This window comes from Neofelis nebulosa, chromosome 12 (genome assembly GCF_028018385.1).
Source record: "Neofelis nebulosa isolate mNeoNeb1 chromosome 12, mNeoNeb1.pri, whole genome shotgun sequence".
Taxonomy (NCBI): domain Eukaryota; kingdom Metazoa; phylum Chordata; class Mammalia; order Carnivora; family Felidae; genus Neofelis; species Neofelis nebulosa.
The window spans coordinates 66,338,889-66,360,385 of record NC_080793.1 but is presented as its reverse complement, the minus strand read 5'-3'; the positions used below and the strand labels follow the sequence as shown (position 1 = coordinate 66,360,385).

The 21,497-nt window shown below is 41.8% G+C and overlaps 1 protein-coding gene and 1 long non-coding RNA gene across 15 annotated transcripts in view; both read left to right on the top strand.

The window, feature by feature from the left end:
- The window catches only part of AOPEP (aminopeptidase O (putative)), a 345,091-nt gene that overhangs the window by 271,086 nt on the left and 52,508 nt on the right, over nucleotides 1-21,497 (top strand). Inside the window, exon 15 of one of the 14 annotated variants that reach the window (XM_058695515.1) lies at nucleotides 630-784. The exons of the other annotated variants lie outside the window; for them this stretch is intronic. Within the exon in view, the coding sequence (XP_058551498.1) occupies nucleotides 630-773 (144 nt within the window). The 3' untranslated portion in view covers nucleotides 774-784. The remainder of the gene's footprint in view (nucleotides 1-629; nucleotides 785-21,497) is intronic. 14 annotated transcript variants of the gene reach the window in all.
- LOC131491954 (uncharacterized) lies at nucleotides 792-21,443 on the top strand. The gene is made up of 2 exons (XR_009251740.1): nucleotides 792-20,826; nucleotides 21,078-21,443. It is a non-coding gene; the product is annotated as an uncharacterized LOC131491954 (long non-coding RNA).

Sequence of the window (21,497 nt, the reverse complement as noted above, 5' to 3'; positions counted from 1 at the left end):
GGAGCTCCCTGAGGCAAAGGCCTGCGATATTTTCAAGGGCAAGGTGAAATGGAGTGTGATCAGTGACCAAGGGCATCAGAGCAAGTTCTGAAAGGCACAGAGGCCACCCTGCAGCTGGAAGCCAGGGTGCCGTCCCCTGATTGCCTGAGTGTCTATTCTGAAGTACAGATCAAATTCTGTGTGGTAATGAGTATTTAAACCGAGGTCATATGTTAACCTTTTGCTACGATTTGAACCTGTTAGTAGGAATCTCAGTAGTTAACTCTCTGTTGAGTTTAGTAAGGGTTTTTAAATGTCTGCCACGCGACGAGTAGAGGCACGTTAGCCAGTTTCTCCTTTTTCCTGCATCCGCTATTTCTACAGCATTCAAGTAACACTGTGGTATTTTCAGCTTTTATTCATTTTATATTACTGTAAAATATGAAAACGAGTGGTAGTCATTTCTGGTAGGCATAATTTTCAGTCTACCCATTGCTTTTATTTGCCTACTTTGTTTTCTTTGCCCCTTCTCTCCCCTACGCCGCCCTTCCTCCATCCCCCAAGTCTGTATTTACATCTTCCAGGCTCACGTGGGACTCAGCCCAGATCTGACTGAACTTGGTTAACTAGTCTGTGTTTTACTGTGCTAGGGTCGGAACATTTCTCCTGCAGTGTTTACTGACTTGTGGAGAGCAGAGTCTCCTGACCTGCCCGCGGAAGGAAAACCGAGCAGCAGTGCGAGGCCACAGTCTGGAAGCGGGCAGCGGGCGAGGAATTATAGGTGGCGAATGTAATCTTACAGGAGGTATTTGTCCCCCTCACCCCACCCCCCGTAAAGAAAATCACGAAGGTGCTAAGTGGTAGGCACGGCCTGATCTAGGAGTTGAGTTTTTCAGTGAACTCAGAAGGGGAAGCAAAACAAACTTACCCTGTTCTCAGCTGTGGGTTAAAATAACGAATAATGAAATAAAGTAAACTGGGTGAGTGAGAGGTTCTACCGGGAGAAGTGATTTAAAATGCTCTCCTGGCCTTTCCCGGCTGTTCTCCTTCCTGTGCGAGTCCTTGAGTCCTTCCCTCCCACCCAGCCACCGGAGGCCCAGTGCTGTCTTCCAGGTTTTGCTTCTCGTCTTCCTGAAGCTCATAGTGCTGTCTTATGCGTCTTCTGTCTTCCCTGATATTTACTTTCATTTTATTTTCTCTTCATACTTTAGCCCCCTTTCCACTAGGTGCAGCTCAGATCCTTTATACTGTTCTCGGTCTTCTTCATTTTAAATTACAAACTCACCTCTCTTTTGCTTCTGGTCCTCAGGTGTTTTCTCCTTACATTATGATGTTCTTCCTTTTATGTTATTTCAAGTTCCTATTATTTAGTTTCAATAATTTGTGCAGCAGAAAGGCAAGGAGAGCAGGAACAACTACACAAAGAACAATTAGGGAGAATGGCTCAGCTCTGCAAGGGGCAGTGAAACAATGGTGGTTGCAAAAGTGAATTGTATGTGTATTTTTTTTTTTAATAATGTTAATAGATTTTTCTAAATGGCTGTTGGTTTTGGAAGAGGAACATTTTTTTCCCTGCTTTTATCTTTCACTGATTCAAAAATAAATTCAAATTATCCATCACATTCAAAGATTAAGGAAAAACATACTTTTAAAATATATGTGAAATATAAAGATTTTAAATAGTGGTTTTTTTTTTTAATTTTAAGGGTTAGTAATACTATACTACACAATAATAAATAGTATATTGAGGAAAAGAATGTGTGAATGACGTATGATTCCTTTAGAAGAAGAAAATTCCAATTTTCAGATTGCAGAGAAGCACCTGAAATATGTTTTATACGTACCTGATAATGTACAGAGGATAAATTTTAAGATACTCTTTTCTGGTCATCATCGAGTATATATGATGTCACAGGTATTCATTGGCAAACTTTCAGAACGTTGAAAATTTAGTGATACTAAGGTTGACTATTATTATTGACAAGCTATCTTTTATGTGTGTTAGTTTGTTTCCAAGCTAGTGGTCTTGGCGAGGGTGAGTGTCTGGCCTGTGTTACGATTAGTCATAAGGAACAGGAGGTGCAAATGGTTTCTAACAAAAGCACCCTTTAAGGTTACCTTAATTGTTCTTTCCTGCCAGAACCCTAAAAACAATACTCCAGAGCATAAGATTGTTAAAAATGTGAAATTTTCCTTGAAATATCGAGTGAGACATAAAGATCTAGAGAGATGGTTGTGAAAATGTGGATTTTATAGTATTTAGTCACCATCTCAGAGTCTTTGAGAAGAGAAAATGCGGACAGTTTTCTTTGTGATCTGGAGCATTTTCCCTCAGTTTTACTTCATGTGTTCTTTCCTCACATTTGATTCTGAACTGCAGTGATTATCTTGGTATGAATAATAATTTACAGATTAAAAAATGTGTATAGAACCCATTTTGGCTTATGCATTTTGCCACATTTATTGCTCCTTTTAAAATTTTATATGTTCTAAGAAAATGCGTTTATTACAATTCTAATATTGAAATATTCAACACGTTAAAGGTAGGTACAAATTTTAAACTATTTAACAAAATGCTTTACTGCTGTTTGTCTTTTGTGACAAAGGTCTGTTTTATATTAAGTTTATGATTTCTGGAAAACTATTTAAGACTAATAAAAATTATCTGGCTCTTTCTTGGACCTGTAACAGCAGACGGTGACCGTGTTAGGCTTGACTCTGGAGCGATCAGGATACAAAGCTTGAGAAAATGGCACAAGACGAATTTAAAGAGTGCTGAACCAAGGGTCCCTTCACTTTACAGGAGCTACCCCACATTTAGCAAAATGGTAGGCTGCAGGCAGCCACTCTTATGCAACTGAGGCAGCATTGGTGTTGAGTGGTTTCCCAGGCATCGGTGCCCTTGCCTCTTTTCGAAAATGTTCCTGCCCTGTGAGAATTCATAACTAGTCTACATTTATATAGCTGTAATCTCTTACAATAGCTTCATTGATACTTGATCTCCATAGAAAAGCTTTATGGGTTCTAATGAGTCACTGCTCTTGAGGCACCAGCCGCCCTCCCTATCTGTGAGTGGCTTTGTGTCCTGTGTTGTACTGATTGTGCCTTTGGATGACAACTTACTTGAGTGATGGAGAGAGGCAGGGTAATTTATTAAAAGTAATTACAAAGAAACCTAACAAAAAGAGTAATTACAGTGCTGTTAATATGCAATTCGTTATTTTATTGCTGCAATATTTAGAACTGGGTCTTATTTGTGGGTCTCCCTTTTTTCCTTGTAAATCTCTGGCAAATACATAATTTATTAAATTCTCTATACCTAGGTCTCAAAGTAGATTTGGTTTTACAAAATCTTGGCTTTTTCTGCCTTTTTTTTTTTTTAAACTGGACCGAGGAAGAATGGCTGAGAAAATGTATTTTTGGTAGCCTCAGGAAAGGAGGCTGATCTGCATAATTTTATGCCATTAAATTTTCATCTGTTCCATAGATTTATTTTTTTAAGAATCTGCACCTTTAAGAAAATGTTCTAAGAATTTTGAGTGTACTGAAATTCCTTCCATTTTCAACTAGCATAACGGAGAAAATTAAAGTACAGTCATCCACTTACCTCACGCACTTATTCACGTATTTTAAAAAGAATCTGTGAATGGGACTATTAATATAATAATAGCTGACACTTGTCATGTGTCAAGCTCTATTCTAAGTGCTTTGCATGTACCCGCTCATGTAAATGTACCATTAAAGTAGTACCACCAACCAGCAATGTGCTATGAGGATGTTGTAGACGGGGGCAAACGCTTTGTGAAAGTAGGTGAGGTATAAACAAATCAAATAATTGCTGCAGAAAAGAATGCTTTGGGCAAGATTTAAACAAATTTTTTTAGCCCAGGCTATTGATAGCCCTAGACCACGAGCATAAAGGACGCATCTCTAAATGAGGAAAATCCTAGCCAGCGAATGTTTTGAAAACACATGAAAGTGTGCAGATAATTACACTATTGTTGATTTTAGCAGATCTGATGCCAGCAGCCAGCAACTCTTCTGTGCCATGAAAGATGAAAGCCATTTTAATATAAAACATGAGTGTGGCTGGAACAGGGAGGCGGGCAGAGAACAATCTCGTGCCTTTTTAGTTACTTTTATAGGAAGCATTAGTTACATTCCTGTGATAGAATGCTTTACTTGGCCATCATTCTCATCTCAGGCGTTTTAATGATTGCTGTTTTGCGCCTAGCATCATACAGTAGTAATAAGATGCGTTATTTTAGTAGGACCTACTGATGTCAGTGTCGTTTAGGACCTGTGAATGTTTCCATTCATCTTCTATTTCAGGAGGCGGACACTATTATGTGTCTTTAGGTATAGCTGACATGTATTTCACTTACGTTTCTGGGTCTCTGAGTGCAGCAGAACTGACACTCAAGCCTTTTATTTTATCTCCAGCACTTAGGGAAGGACCTGATTACATGCAGCCTTGATTACTATTTGTTGAATGAGTTAGATGAATGATTCCCACACATGGCACTTACCTTCCTAAATCATACTTGGCGATTACATTTTTTAAAAATTGTAACGTCCCAGTTCTTGTTTAATTATTTTGATCTTTAATGACAGAGGTTTTCACGAAGGCACATTGGGGAGAGCTTTCCTGGTTGTCATGGGTCATCTTTTTCATCTCGTCTATAAAGAGAGCTCAGAGCCAGGAAGACCTGACCCTGGTCCCAACTCTGCCACCCAATCATGTGCTCCCTGAGTTTGTCACTTGACTTCTGCTTTCATCTGAAAATCCTTTCATTTAACAGGCCAGTTAGGCCAGTGTACCTTAATGATAAGATTAATGTGTGTGTTTGGCCTTGACTCTTTCTTATACTTTTATGATGTAATTTTTCTTTTGTCCATTTTTGGTATTTAGGAGGCTTATATTTTTGTTATAGTGGTTACTTTGACATAATAATACATTTTGGTTTCTTTTCTTCACTTTATTTATTTTTTTGCTCTTGTGTATTGATTTCCTGCTGTGAGCAGTAGTGAAATTAGATGTTAACCTTTTCTTGCCCCTCCTCTTTTGATCTTCTGTCATGTGACTTGAAATACTGTTTTTTTGCTTCAGTTAAACACCTTTAACACAGCCAACAAGCTGACAGTATTTATACAGTCTTCCCATTTCCTCCTCTTTTTTTTTTTTTTGATAGTTGTACTAGATTTACAGTGTCAGCGCATGTAGACATAGTATACCATATGCTTTATAAAATCACATAGTTTTAATTCTGCAAGTAAATTTATAATGCTCATCAGCTGCCCTTATATAACTGATCTTCAGCAATTGGGATTTTTTGAAGCTAGTTCCAGAGTGGATTTCTCAGGAAGAGCTTGGGGCAACTATATTTCCTGAGGTCTTGCATTTTAATAAGTTTGTGCTCTTTCCATGTGAGGGTCAGTTCAACTAGACACAAAATTTTGGATTCATGTTTTCTTTGTTTAAGTGTCTTGAGTATGTTACTCCATTGTCTTGCATGAAGTCTTCTGCTCGTCTCAATTCTTCCCCTCAGAGTGACCTGGTCTTTTCTCTTGGACATCCAGATCATTTCTTCTTTAAATTCCAAAAATGTTACTTGGGTATGTCTCATTGTGGGCTAGTTTTCACAGTTGTCCATTGGCTTTTGAGCTTTATTTGCCTCATTTGTAAAATGAGAATAATGGTAACTTTTTTTTTTTTTTTTTTGCTACTCAAAGTGGATTTGAAGACCACCTAAGATACTGTATATAAAGTGCTTTACATTTATTTTAGTTTCTGTGACTCTTCAAAGTCCCCTGTTGTTAGGAACTTTAAAATTTAGAGTATTTTATGGGCATTTGGACTTGAGTTGGCTTTATATTTGGGATAAATCTAAAGTGGATTCTCTGAAGTCTTTTGTCTGCATTTTAGCGATGTGTAAATGCATGCCGACTCCTTGCGGTAAGCAGGCGGTCTGTGCCCATGCGTGGAGAACTTCTGGCCTAAAAACAGTGGTGCTTTTTGAAAGAATCTCACGTAGAAAACACTTCCTCCATTATATTCTACTCACACTCTTCTCACACTTAGTTTCCCACATAAAACTGGGTTTACATGACCGTAGTCTACGTGTAGAACAATAACACAGGAAAAAAAAATTTTGTTTTTCAAATAATGAGAGCTGAAAACTCAAGTCAGTTCTCATCAGCCAACATGTTTTCTTGGATTTGCTGTACATAAGTCCTATATAAGAAGCTGCTGGAAAATACCAGAGACACAGGAGATGTCATTTCTGGCCATGGGAGATAAAACACACACATATCAAAGATCATTTACAAAGCAGCATGTGATAAATAAATTCAAACCAGTGTGGCACAAACTAAGGACATGAGTATATGATGCATTTTACCTGAGGCTACCCTGGACTCGAGTTTCCACGCCTGGGCCATGTTTTGATAAAGCAACCTTTACACATGCAGCCTGGAAGTTGCGGTGGGAAATTGGGTAACTGAATTAACTGAATCCATTTTAATGCTTTTACATGATTTGTAAGCACAGATAGGGGTTTGATTGACGTACATGTAAATAGTGTTAGTGTCTTTATTTGAAAATGTGATTCTTAAAAATAAATTCATCCATGTTTTGCAAGTAAGGCTGGAACCTATCATAGAAATTCTGCTGACACTTATGAACCAGAATCATTCAAAAACCCAAGGCTAGAAATATAATACTGCCTATAATTCCATGTTTAACACATTCCTTATTAAATTCTATTTTTATTTGAACCATTTATTTACTGACTTAACTGCATATCCACAGCACACAAAACCCCGAATAAGGAGTATGCATAAATACAGAGATGAATGGAAAACAGGCCTCAACTAGTTTACAGTTAGGTGTGAAAAACTGTATAAAGTGGGAAACAGAACTGAATCAAACGTCTATGAATGGTAACGCAGGTATGTGCACAGAGTAGTTTGGATATCTGTAAGGAAAGGGAACCCTCTCACTTTGGGCATTTTGCGTTATCCATAAGTCTGGTCCCGGATGATAGCAGGGTATAAATATTTGTTCGAGTTTATTCAGCTTTTGTTACTTTGTAGAATTGAGGGTACCAGCATTTCGGTTCTCAAGGTTCTGATGGTCTTCCCGAGAACATACTGATGCTGCAGTTAGCACTTCCCTTCGGCTTTGCAAAGTGCCACTGCCAGGTCATGCTATCTCTGGGCTTGAGGACGTCAGGTTTTCAGTCTGTTTCACTCTATTTTTGCCCTTTTATTTGCATCGTTAAGTTTTGGAGTTTTTTCCTTCCCTAAACTTTTGGTTTCAGAATCAGGGATGGTGACTGCAAGCTCTAGAGCCCGTTCGTTTCCTCTTGTGATTCTTGAACGTTGGATCGTGTTATTCACAAAGCATCGCACTTGTTTCAGCACCAGAAATATAGCATGACCTTTAAAAAAAAAAAAAAGTATTAAGGAAATAATTCTATGCCCCTTTTACCTTTCTGATGATGAGCACAGACTCATCGAACGAGCTACAGAATGGCATTAAGTGCACATCCAAATCATCAACATTTTAAATGTCTCTCTACAAATCGAAAGGTTTGTTTTTCAGAGTGTTAAATTCTAAATCATAGGTATGTGAAGGTTCAGACTTCATAGACACGAAGCAGGAAAACAACCTGATTTGCAGTGGTTAATACCAAGGAAACTATGTAAAGTGGGAAAAGATGGTCTTAGAATATGTTTGTACTTCCCTGGCATTTTCGCAGAAAACAGGAACAGTAGCCCTCTTAGGCAGCTGCCTTTATAACTGAAAGACAGAAAGCTTATGCTGTTCGCTTTCTGTGGCCATTTTCATTTGATGTCCAAGGAAAGAAATTCATGGTCTCCATGAGGAGCAGGAGAAGTCAAAAAGGAACAGCACAAATCTAGAAGAGAAGCAGGTCACAGCTCTGGACTGAGTTCCTGTACAATTTGGTTTCTCACTTTTTCTCCTTAACTGTCAGCCACACAAACTCTAGTTTTCAGTGTCGAAGGTACGGTGTGAGCATTTATTCCTGACGCTAATGGTAAAGGATGCTGAGTGCTTCCACAGACAACAGAAGATTATGGTTCTGATTCTCTCTTTTAACAGTTTCATTGAATTTAATGTCCTGTGTCTTTTATATGACATAAAATTCACCCACATACAGTTTGTTGGGTTTTAAGACACTTACACAGTTGTGCAGCCATCATCACAATCTAGTTTTAGAACATTTCCATCACCAAAACGTTCCCTTGTATCCATTTGTGGTTAATCCCCATCCTGACCCCTAGCCCCAGGGAACTACCAATTTGCTTTCTGTCTTTAGTTTTGCCTCTTACACAAATTTCATATAAATGGAATCATACACACTTTAGTCTTTTGGACCTGGGTGCTTCCATTTATCATCCTGTTTTGAGTATCAGAAGTATTGCATATATTTGTGTTTGTTCCTTTTCATTATCAAGTAGTATTCCATTGTGTGGGTGGACTGCATTTTGTTTATATGTTTACTGCTTGATGGACATTTGGGTTTTTTGCAGTTTTGGCTTATTATGAATAGTGTTTAAGTGTCTTTATGTAGACCTACTTCTTTTGGGCATGGCTTGGCCATAGGGTAAGGGTATGTTTAACTTTTCAAGAAACTGCTAAACTGTTTTTCCAAAGTGGCTGCAGCATATTTCCACCAGTAGTGTTTAAGGTTCCCAGTTTTTTGTGTTTTTGTTTGTTTGTTTGTTTGTTTGTTTGTTTTTTATAGAGAGTGAGTGCAAGCTGGGGAGAGGGGCAGAGAGAGAATCTGAAGCAGGCTCCATGCTCAGCGTGGAGCCTGATGCAGGGCTCAATCCCACAACCCTGGAATCATGACCTGAGCCAATCAAGAGTTGATGCTCAACCAACTGAGCCACCCAGGCGCTCCTAAGGTTCCCAGTTTCTCTGTCTCCTCATCAGCCCTTGGAATTGTCAGACATCTTTATTTTAACCATTCTCATGGGAGTTGAACTATGCTTTCTATACTTCTTTTATTTCTTGTGAGGATCTCAAAGTATCTCTATACCCCAATATGCTTGTGTCCCGCATTTTACAGATCAGAAGGCAGTAGAGCAGTACCTGGAGAATCTAAATGTCTCACCCAAGATCCCCAAATGAATCACTGAGCTTAGAGTCCTCATGCAGCAGTTGGGGACACAGCAGCCTGTTTTCCAACTCGTGGCTCCCTGTGACTCAGGGCCTTCTTTGTCCTCATAGCTTTGTTGGGTGTGGCTTTCTTTTGATCTTTGTAGAATGATCATTCTTATCCTCTGTGGAATTTTGTCTGATGAAATCCAGTTGTTTTCTGCAGAGATGTGCTCGTGTCTTGGAGAGGTGCTCCTTAGCTGCAGTACACAGGCTTGTGTGGCTCAGGCCTGGCTCCCAAGGCGGGCCCTGTGGACTGTGCCACCACGTGTCATCCTGTCAAAGGGGGTAGATGCTTGCCTCACCAGAGCCTTGTGGGAGTCAAGTGAGGTGACTTATCGAAAACAGCTGGCATGTACTAAATATTTAATACATTTTACAGCACCTCTTCAGATGACTGTGAAGGGCTGATTATCTTGTGGTGTGTGGATGGTAACACCACTCTTATGGGTTTTTTTTGTCTGTACAGTGAGGCAGGAAAACATTCTTAAATTTATATACTAATTTTAAAAAATCAGCCATGGTTTCTTATTGTTCTTTGGTCTGCAGCAAATGTAGCAGTAGTACTTTTATAAGTTTGTATGTTTAGTCCCTGTCTTTTGGCTTCACTCAAGAAGACTAATCCTACTTCTCAGAGCTACTGGATCAATTCATGTGTGTCTCCCTTCGGTTTGTCCACTCTGGTAGAATAAGGTGTTGTTGTTCCGTGTTCCAAGTTGAAGTGCTCAAAGTGTTCTTTAGGCTATAAGATCTGTGTTCTAGCAAAGTTCGGCTTTAGATCAGTCTATAATCATTTCTTACACTCAACGTGTCATTGCTTTTGTTTCTTTGGACCAAAATGTTCTGATATGAAGTTCCTTTGAAGGCTGGTGGGGTTTATACAAATACCCAGCTAATGAAAAGCACTTAAATATGGGGCACACCTCCCCACTCCATTGTCACTTTGCAGGTCATGTTGAAGAGAAGGTTCCAGTTAACCTCTGTTGCCTTTTGCTGGCCACAGTTGTAGTGTTTATTTCATGACAAAAAGTGAATTCTAGGTAGTTGTCTGTGAGATGATTATTTTCTCTGAAATGACTCTTGGTCACGTTGAGTTTCTAAGTGTTAAAGGGGAACGTGGTTTTTGGATCTGTGAAAAATTTCATCTTGGTCTCTGGCTGCCACACAGAACAGGAGCTAAAAGGTTGAGAACTTCAGAAACTAGCCTCCCCACCCCCAAGGAGCTGTCTAAAATGACTGGAGGAGCGTGTGCGGGGCTGTAATGTTATGAAAGCTACTGGAGGTCCTAAGCGCGCAGGACCATGAGGGGGGAAATGGAGGGGAATGTCCCATGGAAAGTTGAACAACTCCAGTTTCAACTTATTTGGGAGGCCATACGGGATGGAGCTGTTAGACATAGGGAAGACCTTACGGCTTCTCCAAGGCCAGCCTTTCTGCATGTGAAAACACGGGGGCCTTGAGAATATTTCGGTCCCAGGCTGGAGTGCCCGCCTGGAACCAGAGCCCACGTCTGTCCCCATTTTTGCTGTCTTCACCTGGGCACTTCCCCCAAAGCAGGGTGTGGGGGCAGAGCGGCTTTGGACTCCGGTGAGGAGAAGTGGGTCCCGCTGGTCTTTGTTTTGTTGTAGGGCATGGACAGCTGAGGGAGGCCTGGAAAGAAGGTCTGGGGGACTCAGAATGTCCCTACAAGGCCACTCCTTGTCACCTAGAAACACATCCGGAGTGAGGGCCCTTTCCTAGCATACAGAGGCTTGGGTAGGCACCGACCAGGTCTGATTTTGAGGGCTCGGTCATTTCCGAACGCAGAGAAAGACTTCATGGTGAGACAGCTGGGTGTCTGCAAGGGTGGACGTGGACATTTGCTTTTCATAATAAATGAGTGAATTTTACAAGGCACAGATTATTTGAAGTTTTTGTGATGCTTATCACAGGCCAGGCAACTGCAACACGAAAATGTTGTTGGGGTAGTTTTTTTAATCAGACATAAGTGTGACCAGATTACTAGGCATTTTATTTTGGAATGTGGTAAAGGCACACCCACAAATGCCTTTTCTTCAGTCTGTGCAGATATCTTCAATGTTTATTCTAAAATGCAAGGCTGCTTTCTGTGTTTCTACATATTCCTACCTCGATGTATCGCACATTTAGAGTTATGTTTTTCTTCAGTGTCTCTGACTTGGCTTGTGGCTTACAGGCCAAATCAAACCACCTCCACCTCCAAAACAGTATTGATAAAACCAGTGCTGAACTTGGATTATGAAAGGTTTAGTTCCCAGAACTTGCTGTACTGTTGGCAGGGCAAAGTGAGTAGGAATATTATGATCTAGGGGAAAAACTGCTTGTGTTTTATCTGCAACACAGCTGGCAGATACAGAAGGATAGTGCCCCAAATGGGCAGACGAAAAGGGGGAGTGGGTACTGAGCTGCCTCAGACTTGCAGAAGGCACCCTGTCCCCTCACTCCCAGCAAAATGAAAGGGGCTGGAGAGAAGGCACGGGATGAGATTCCTGCACTGCTGATCTGGTATACTTTGAGTCTTCTTTTGAGATTAAGTCCCTGGCTTGGTCAACAGTAGCATTACCCAGTCCTAGAGCACCAGATTATCATAAGACAAATTTCGATGATGCTGAACTGTCCTTCAACAAAGGATTACTGCTGCACCCGCACGCACATATAACTTGGTTGGTATGCATGCAGACGCACACACGCATGTGCACACACATTTACCTGTTCCATCGACCTCTGGCCTCCAAGCAGGGGAGGTTAGGGCTGAGGCCTGCTATTGTGACCACTGTCTCCCATCTCAGAGGGAAGCTGCAGACTCTGTTTCCACAGCTGGCACTGTTTGAGTCTGACTCATGCTCCCTGTGCGTAATGCAAAGTCATTGTCATTGTGAGCCATCTGAGGGAGAGGTTTGGTGGAAAAAGTGACGGTGGAGCAAAGCAGGCTCCAGAGCAGGGGGTGAAAGATATGTTTTTTGTTTAGTTTCGCTGAACTTGTAGTCACTTTTCTGAGAACTGCCGTCATCCTGCTAGAGTTGGAGATGCTAGAAGAGAGATCTGGCTTATTGCTGCAGGACTCCTCACTCTTGTGTTTACATTCTTAAAACAGGAGGAGGGGAGGAGAGTAAACTAAGTGATTGTTGTAGATTTTGAACATGTATCCATAATTTCTCAGTTTCCAGTTTTTTGTATCCAGCCTGTTTTGTGATTGTGTACTGTTGCAGAGAAGGGGATATACTATAAATATGTGCAAACTTCAGTGTTCAAATTATTTGTATTCAAAAGGAACTTCCAATAATAGGGAGGGTGAGACATGTCATTTACAAGAGGGTTAAGAATAAAGAAGTTATCTCTATGCTATTTTTGATGGGACTTTTTCCTATGAAAAACAGTTACCAGCATATATGGAAACACTTCCTCATTTTTTAAAGACCATTCATTTTAGTATCAGAAGTAGTTGAAAATCAAAATAAAGTGGTTATTTTAATAATAGCTCAGTAGAAAGAGTTCATGTGTCAAGAGCATTTACCTCCCAAACAGTTTTCTGACTCTAGTTTTCTTAGCAAGAAAAATGTTAATCTGTTGTGGATGGACACTTTTTTTCCCCTCTTCTCAGAACATGTGTGGTTTCCATTAACTTCTTTCTCCACAGAACTTTGGAGATGGCCACCACTGATGCCTGTGGGTCATCTGTGCTCCTAGAATTGAACTGAAATGGTACAGTACATTTCTCCCCCTCTATTGTCCTTCACGACATGGAATTCATAGTCAGATAGATGAATTGAAATCCCATCTTTATCCCTTACTAGCTGTTTTACCCTGGACAAACTAGCCAGTGTAAGCCTCAGTTTCCTCATCCGTAAAATAGTTACTGTAAAGCATTTAGCAAAGAGCTGCCACTAGATCATTGTTCACTGATACTAGTTATTAGCGTTATTGGTGATAGGCTTTTCCAATACCATCATCAGGGGTGAAAGGCATTTATCATATGTGGTGTATTGAGAGAACAGAAGGAGCCCTGAGAAGCAATAAGATAGATCAAGAAATGTAGCCACAGAAGAATGGCCACGTTGGGAACATCAGCCTGGCATCTCTGGACCAGCTGGAGTGTCCCCAGCATTAAGACCAGGGAGGCAGCCCAGTGACTTCTCTGGCAGGTCTCAGCTACGCCTAAAGGTACACCTCTCTCCCAAGCTGACCCAGGAGTCTGCTCTGTGGGGCCACTCTGCTTTAGACAAATGCTGCTTTGGGTTCTGTTGGAAGTTTCCACTAGGCTCCTCCGAGACAGTTTTAGTTGGAAGTCCTCAGAGAGGTTTTATTGATTTGGGTTGAGGTCTTACTTAAAGTCATCTCAATCATCAAAAGGTCTGGCTATCCAGAAATACAGTGCTGGTGTCTGAGCACTGTAGAATTCCAGGAAGTTATCAAAAATAAGCGTTGAGATACCCCCGCCCCCCAGCAACCATAGAGGTCTGAGTTTACAATAACTATTATTCTTATGTAGAGCTGGCTCCAAATAGTGAGTTTCCCCAGGCGCAGACTTACTAATAGAAACCCACTTAGACACTGAAGAAATGGGCCCAGTGTTTTTCTCAACTATAAGTAATGTATTATGCATGATTTAAAAAGGCTTCTCAGAATGTCCTTGCTTATGTAAATCAAGAATCAATATTTTTTAGAAAGAAGTTTTTATAGATAAGCCATCACATTATTTGATAATCAGACATCATTTTCAAGTAGTTAAAAGGGTCATTGGACAAAACCCAGTGGACTGACTTTGCTCCCTAATTGCTAAGGATTGAAACTCCACATACCCTCTAAATTATGAACAGGCTTGAATTTTTTATGGGAAAGAAATTATTTTTTTATGTAGGATAATTTTCATGTCAACGTTATATTAGCCAGCTAGCTCTATCAGGTTATGCACGTTGCTGCTTTTACTCACCTGATCCCTACTTTTCCTCTGTGAAGTTTATTTTAAATAAGAGATTCAAGAATGAGAGAGAAAGTAGGTTTGGAACGAGGGGAATGAATCATGGGAAAACACTGCTGGTCCTTTTCATTCGTCCTTGACATTCTTGGAATATTCTTACCTCTGTTGACAGAGAGCAGCAGTTCAGCTGCAAGGCTTGCTAGCAGTAAGGGGCATTGTGGGGCCCCCTGAGGAGGCGGTCGCTGGAACATTGTCCCCGTTTTCTCCCAAGCAGTGCCTTACCTCTCTGTGAGTGGCGAGAGCCACTGGAAGGATTTCATGGGGGATGGGGCGGGGGGGAGGGGGGGGGAGCTCAGCAGAGGGCAGCACTGTGACCCCGTGTGAGTGCTGACTGCCCCAGAGATGGCATGTTCCTATACTCTGGGCCAAGTGGGGGCCCTGCCAGCCAGTGTGTCTCCGAGTACAGGCAGATTGCTGGTAGGGGGAACAGTTTTATTGGTTTTATTGCTTCTGAAAATAGAGGAAATACTCAAGAGTGGTGGGAGAGAGGAGGATAAGTATAGCGTTTCCGTTTTCCTGCTCATTCTGTTCTTCACAGCATTTCATTTTTCTTAAGATGGATTTTTATCCTGCCAACTTCAACAGAAGATAATTGCCTACCATTTCTATCAGATTGGCCCTCTCATCACTTGTGTACTTACCGTTGTTTGTTTATTTTTCCTACTCAAACTTTTGTACAAGGTGGTCCTGAAGGTGCTTGTCCGTAGACGTGGCACAGGTATCGTGGGTTGCGGCGGGACCTCCCGTGAGTAGATGGCAGGAGCAGTCTTGGTGTCCTAGCTATGGATGGACAGAGATTCTGGATACTGACTACCTTGTCCTTGTCCTTGTCCTTGTTTCTTCCATGACCCATTTCCTAGAGGGCTATTCCACGTGCTTGTCACCCTGCCCCTTCCATCAGCCCACAGTGCCCAGAACCTGTTCCTTGTGCACAGGAACGGTGCCGGATGCCATCCAGCATGTTACCTTGCTGTGAAGGCAGCTAGCACCCTGGCTGTGAGGCACTGCCCAGCTGAGCAAAGCAGTGAGTGTATTTAGGAGGTGCTTGGCAAAAGTGGACTCGGTAGGAGATGGGAGGGGAAGGCAGGCTAGGTCGTCTTAGGGCATCGTACACGGTGTGCCTGTTTACCAGACTGAAGTTTGTCGTTATGTAAAATTATTAAGTAGGTACCCATTTTAACAAATAAAACTAACTTTGAGGTTTGGGAGGTAAGTGGCTTGTGTTAGATTTTCGGCACATAAACTGAATATAAGCATTTCCCTAGTTTCTCATTTCTTAATTGTTCAGAGTGTCCATTAGCATGCTTATCCTAGTGCCTGGCCTAGGTTTGCCCATTACAAAGGTCCTATGTTCATAGGGCAGTGGACTCTGCGTTCCCAGGCCCCAGCACAGTCCCCGCCGGCAGTGTGCAGTAATAAGTAAGCTACTCGTAGTTACCGGCTAATAGGGCCATGACCCGGTTTGAACTCCATAATGAGGAAAGAGCAGATTTATTTGCTCCCCCTGTGCGCCTCCCTCCCTGCCATGCTCCTTTATTATCTTTAAGAGGAAATTGAATAGCAAAATTCTGCATTCTCATAATGTTAATGGCCTGATGTCATCTTTTCCAGTCTGGAGTCAAGAGAGAGGGATGACCAAAACACAGATTTAACATTTCATAGCTGTCCAGAGCTTCAGCTGTAGGCTCTATGGGTATATGTGTGTATATGTTTTCAACAGCTTCTGTAAGGTGTAATGTAAACAGTGTGAAATTCAGTGTGTAATTCATTGGTTTCTAATAATTTTGCCAAGTTGTGCGGTCATCACCAGACTCCAGTGTTAGAACATTTCCGTCGTCCTTGAAAGATCCTTGGTGCCCATTAGCAGTGGCTCCCTCCCCATTTCCCCCCACCCCTGCTCCCCAGCCATGGGCAACCAGTCATCTATTTGCTCTTCATTTAGATTGGCCTTTCTGCACATTTCCTATCAGTGGAATCAATGTGGTTTTAATACATTTGCCTTCTTTCACTTAGCATAACGTTTTTGGGGTTCACCCATATTATAGCATGTATCAGTAGTTTGTTCCTTTTTATTCTTGAGTAGTATTCTGTTGGATGGATATACCACATTTTGCCTGTCTCTTCACTCTTTAATGGACATTTGGGTTGTTTCTGGTTTGGGGCTATCATAGATGCTGCTGCTATAAAGACTCACAGAACTTTTTGTGTGGACGTGTGTTTTCGGTTCTTTTGGGTAGGTGCCTAGGAGTATTACAGTAAATTTATGTGTAACTTATTAAGAAACTGCCAGATTGTTTTCCAAAAAAACTATATCCTGTTACATTCCCAGAAGTGAGTGATGTATGAGGGTTCTAGTTTCTCCACACCCTAACCACAGGCTATATTTAAGGAATAACCTTAATTTTTAACTTTTATTTGATATTCTATGCATAAAAGAAAGGTAGAAACTGTTTTAGTGTTTTTGTAACTTTTCAAGCATTGTTAACACAATTTAACCGAAACTGTAGTCCTTGGTACTCTGTCTTCTCCAATCTCCGGGGTCTACCACCAGTCAGTGGTGCAATAGTTTGCAGTAGTTTTACAATGTTCCATTTAATTACGTTGTGTGTGTGTGTGTGTGTGTGTGTGTGTGTGTGTGTGTGGACTTGATATGAAGTATGCAGGGTATGTGTGTATGTGTGCTGTTAATTGTCTCAACATTAAATTAGTTTACTTTGAGAAGGGATTTTATTTTTTGGACTTTTCTTTTTAGTTTCTCTGTTCAGACAAAAGGTTATAAGTTTATATTTCTTTTTTTTTTTTTTAAGTTTATTTATTTTGAGAGAGAGTACACACAAGTGGGGGAGGGGCAGAGAGAGAAGGAGGGAGAGAGAATCCCAAGCAGGCTTCACGCTGTCAGCACAGAGCCCGACTCAGGGTTCGAACCCACGGACTGTGAGACCATGACCTGAGCAGAAGTCAGGAGTCAGATGCTTAACCAACTGAGCTACCTAAGCGCCCCAAGTTTATATTTCTAACTATACAGATTGTCTTAATATAGAGTAGACACATGTGTTGTAGAACCATGTTTTATGGTACTTTAAATAATCAAATGGTAAGTTTCTAGTTTATAGAATTAGGTAGCTTTTAAGCATTCTTTATTAAAAATGCAAGTAGAGGTTTTTGTATTAATCTGGGCCATTTCCAGAGGCATCACAAAAGTTGTGCAGGAATAATTTATCACATAATTTGACATGGCAGGTATTTCTGTGCACTTTCAAGACCAAGTGGTAAAAGTTGCTTATTATTTTTGTGTACTCTAGGATTTGCAGGTGTGTTTTATTCTGACAGTGAGCTTATCAAATAAGCATTTTTCTAAGCACATCCTAGTCACAGCCAAGCTTCCTGGGTGATGTCTGTGGCTGCTCCATGGGTGCCTCGGGACACCTGCAGGCCTGCTTGTCTTTTGAATTTGTGCTTGTCCAGAGTTGGCTTTAGCAGTGACTGGATAAAGATAACGGTTTTTCAGGGATGAGAGCACCTGACCTCCCAAGAAGAAAGGATGAGAGGGGTACCCAAGTGCCAAGTGACAGAAGTCCATGGGAAGGAAACAGCAGCAGAGATGTTCTCCTGTGTCCTGATGGCTGAAGAGACCACCGCAGCTGAATACAATTGGCATGAACTGTCCTAGTCTCCATATCTGTTCTGACACTTTGACATGTGGGAGCAGTTTGGTATAAAGGAGTAGTTCTCAAGGGGCAGAATCGCCCCCATGAGGATGATGTGGTTATCACGGCAGTTGGGGGGCACTGTGGCCATTAGTGGGCTGCGTCCAGGAACCGTGTACCTACAGTTGTAGTTCTTCTCAGGGTGGCGAGGAATCAGCTGCTTTCCTCAGCGTCTGGGTGCCTGCTGGAGAGTTACACAGGTGAAAATCCTGGCTCTAATCTAACTCTTGTATACACAGTTTTAATATTTACCAATTTTCTCTAGGAATGTGACTGCCAAGTAAATCTGTGAGGATTGTATGTTGTTGAATTTTCCCCAAAGTGCTTGCCATTTCAGAAAACTTTGTCCTCAGTGGGAATGCTTTTGTGTCTGAGTAACTACACAGCGTGCTTGATTCAGTTTGCATTAATAGCTGTGTGTTTATGGGGATTCTTCAGGCCTCTCATTGCTTCATTATGTCTTTTAGGGTTCATGGGTTTGTAAATACCGCAGTGCACATTACTACATTTGGACCTGCTTTCCTTTGACTTCTCCTTTATGTTACAGATGGGGCATTCTGTTAAGTTCTCCCTCCCATTATTTGTGGTATGTGTGTTAGGCTATCTAAGGATTTCTCTTTGAGTTAGTTTTAAAAGCGAGGCATTGTTTCTGATAACCATGAGAGCCATTGGCTCCACGTTCCAATAGGCTTTCAGTCCATGTTACAGGTGTGTGTGGAAGGGGGTGTCCCCAGCTGATGGGAGGTGCAGGGGGAGCTGAGTTTGCAGATACCTGTGGAGGGCAGGGTGCTGCATGTCACTGAGCTGTGCTCCTTTGCTGTAAATGGATTCTCCTGTGGGCTCTGTAGTACTCCCTGGGACTACTTGCTGTCTCCTCCAGTGCAGAACCCTCCCCTCCGTAGGGAAGGGGGGCGGGGGGATGGTCACGAGGCTAGTCACATATTTCTGAGAAGAGATGCAGAGTGGAGAGTGAAGAACTGAGCTGTCGGGCTTCATGATGACATTACCTAATTCCTTAGGGGCGCTGCATAGACGCACACATTAAATCATCTTACCAGTCTCAGTTTTCACAGCCTTGGCCCTTCTGTCTGTGTGTGTTCCTGACAAGGAGCTGTGCCCCCTGATACACACTGGAGCAGCCCCTTCGGGCCTGTGTTTTGTTAGCAGGGCAGTTAGTTACTCGGAGCCCTCACCTGCAAGTGTCCTTCTCCCTGTGAGTGACAGTTTCCCCTCCTGGGCCCTCAGACACCTGCCAGCCTGTCATCACTCTGGGCCACTTTGTGCCATGCCAGTCCCTCTTCATCCCTGGGTTTTCGAGACGTGATATTTGACCGGCTCCTAACGATCTTAGCACTGATTCAAGTTTGCAGATTTTCCGATACTAATTATTCTCCTTCTAATTGTTACTGATATTTTGGGCATTTCAGTGCTTGTAAGTGCCTTCTCCAACAGCTTATTAGGGACACAAGGAGGGAAAAAAATTAATTCAGCTTTTTCATGGAAGCTCCTGAGAAAGATTTACTGGGGCAGGGACTTGGAATTAATTTTAATTTAGTTTATTTGTAATAACCCAAGTCCACTGTTAATAGAACAACTTGAGTTTCCACTAAGCCATGCGTACGCCTTTGAGAGTTTCTTGGTAAAATCTGAATGACACTGCAGGGTAGCCTGGGCCACAGTATGCCCGCCCCACGGGGCTGATTGAGTGGGCTCTCTGGGGATCCCAGTTTATGTTGCTCGAATTGTTGGACATCTAGATCGAGTGCTAACTGGTGCAGAGTGGTATGTCCCCAGTTTCTACACAAAATAACTTCAGTTTGTTCTCCTGTGTGGCACCTTTCCTGTATTTTTACTTCAGCATGTTTAACTCTGTTTCTCGTTTCAAATCAACGTGAGCCAAGCAAATCAACATTTTTTTTGTTGCAAAAGTGGTATACTGTCAATTAGAGAAAACTTAGGAAATACAGGAAAGGATCAAGAAGAGGGTTGAAAACTGACAGTAATCCAGTCATCCAGAGAGCTACTTACTCTTAACATTTTAGTGTTTGTCTTTTAAGTCTCTTAGTGAAAAAACTTATTGAAAAAGAATGGGAGTGTGTTTTGTGTTTATGACTTCAAAGGTGGTTCATTCAGGCTACTTTTTATTTTTTCCTAATTAACTGAATTCAGTGATTTTGAAATTCTGCCTTTTTGGAAAGGTCTGTTTTATACCTTTCATAAAAAGTTAACTTGCTTGACAGTGAATGCTAGAATCCTGGCTTTCCCAGGGACTTGTGTACCTTAACTAAATCCGTGTGGAAATGACCCTGTGTGTACTAGAGTAAACCTTTGTAAACGCAATTGTCACGATCTCACGAATGGATGCCGGGAGTGGGTGTCCAGCGCTTGTGGGATACTCCTTTTACCTTTGACTTTCTGCGTGTGGCCGCTGGTGTAAACAGTGGCAGCAACATGCTGTGTCTCTGCTTCCTCTCTCATTGTGAATCAGACAGACATCCATTTCAGGATCTGAGGGTATGCTACCAGCTCGCCTCATGACTTGTGGGTCGAGCTTGCAGTCACAGTATGGGAACTATGGAAGATGCCTCTGTTCATCAGTTAAATAGGGGGCTATTTCTGTTCCACTTCAAGAGTTATGCTGAAATTGATACTCCCAGCTTGTTTCTAAGGAATATGCAGTTACACAGCCATCTTGTCTTTTCTGGCTTCTATTAAAATGCAAATAGTCTTAACTTCAAAGTAGTATAATTGAGTCCTGAACAGGGGTATAACTGATGCCGTGCCTCTCTGGGTTTTGTTTTTGTTTTTGTTTTTGTTTTTGTTTTTGCAGCCAGGCTGGCTTTTCTGGCTATCTTGCTTTCTACATTGGTGAAAACCCCTCCCAGAGAGGCTTCGTCCCAGGCTACTGGAAAGTCTGGCATGTGCATTGCCTATTTCATCCTTGGGGTGTGCAGGTACACACGTGTGCACAAACACACACACATCATCACGGGCCTGGTAGTGTTACCACACAAAGTGAATGTCATACACAAATCTGTGTGGGTGAATAGTGGCGATTATTTTGGCGATGAATGGATTTTTCAGTATTTACCAGTATTGGCTTAAATGGAGTCAGTGTGTCTGTCTGCTTTTGCTCTTGGTGCATCTACTCTTTTTAGTTTAAAAAGAGTGTCATGAGTCTTAGGTAGGCTCTCTTTTGTTGCAGGACATACTCTGGTTAGGCACGGCCCACATGTTCCCAGCATGCCAGAATGTGATATCTGGTAGGTCTTCATTTTAACGTGAGAAGAAAGCAAGTCCCTTAGAAAAATTTTACAGCAGCTGATACCTGCCGAGTCGTGGCTGTCCGTGAAAGGTCAGGTGCACAGCTCCTTGACAATGCCCTAACAGTGCCAGCTGGTGTGGAGCATGACATCAGAGCTGCACAGTCATGAAAATGAAAGGGGCCACTGGGGTTTAGTCCCCCGAGGAACCAAAGAATTGCAGAAGCTTCCCTGTGCATCTTGAATACTCTTCCCAGCCCAGCTCCCAGAGGGTAGCAGAATTAAAACACGAGCTTCCTAAACTGTTACTCGATCATGTCATTGAGGGTCATTTTTGGAAATGTATCTCCGTTCCAACAGGC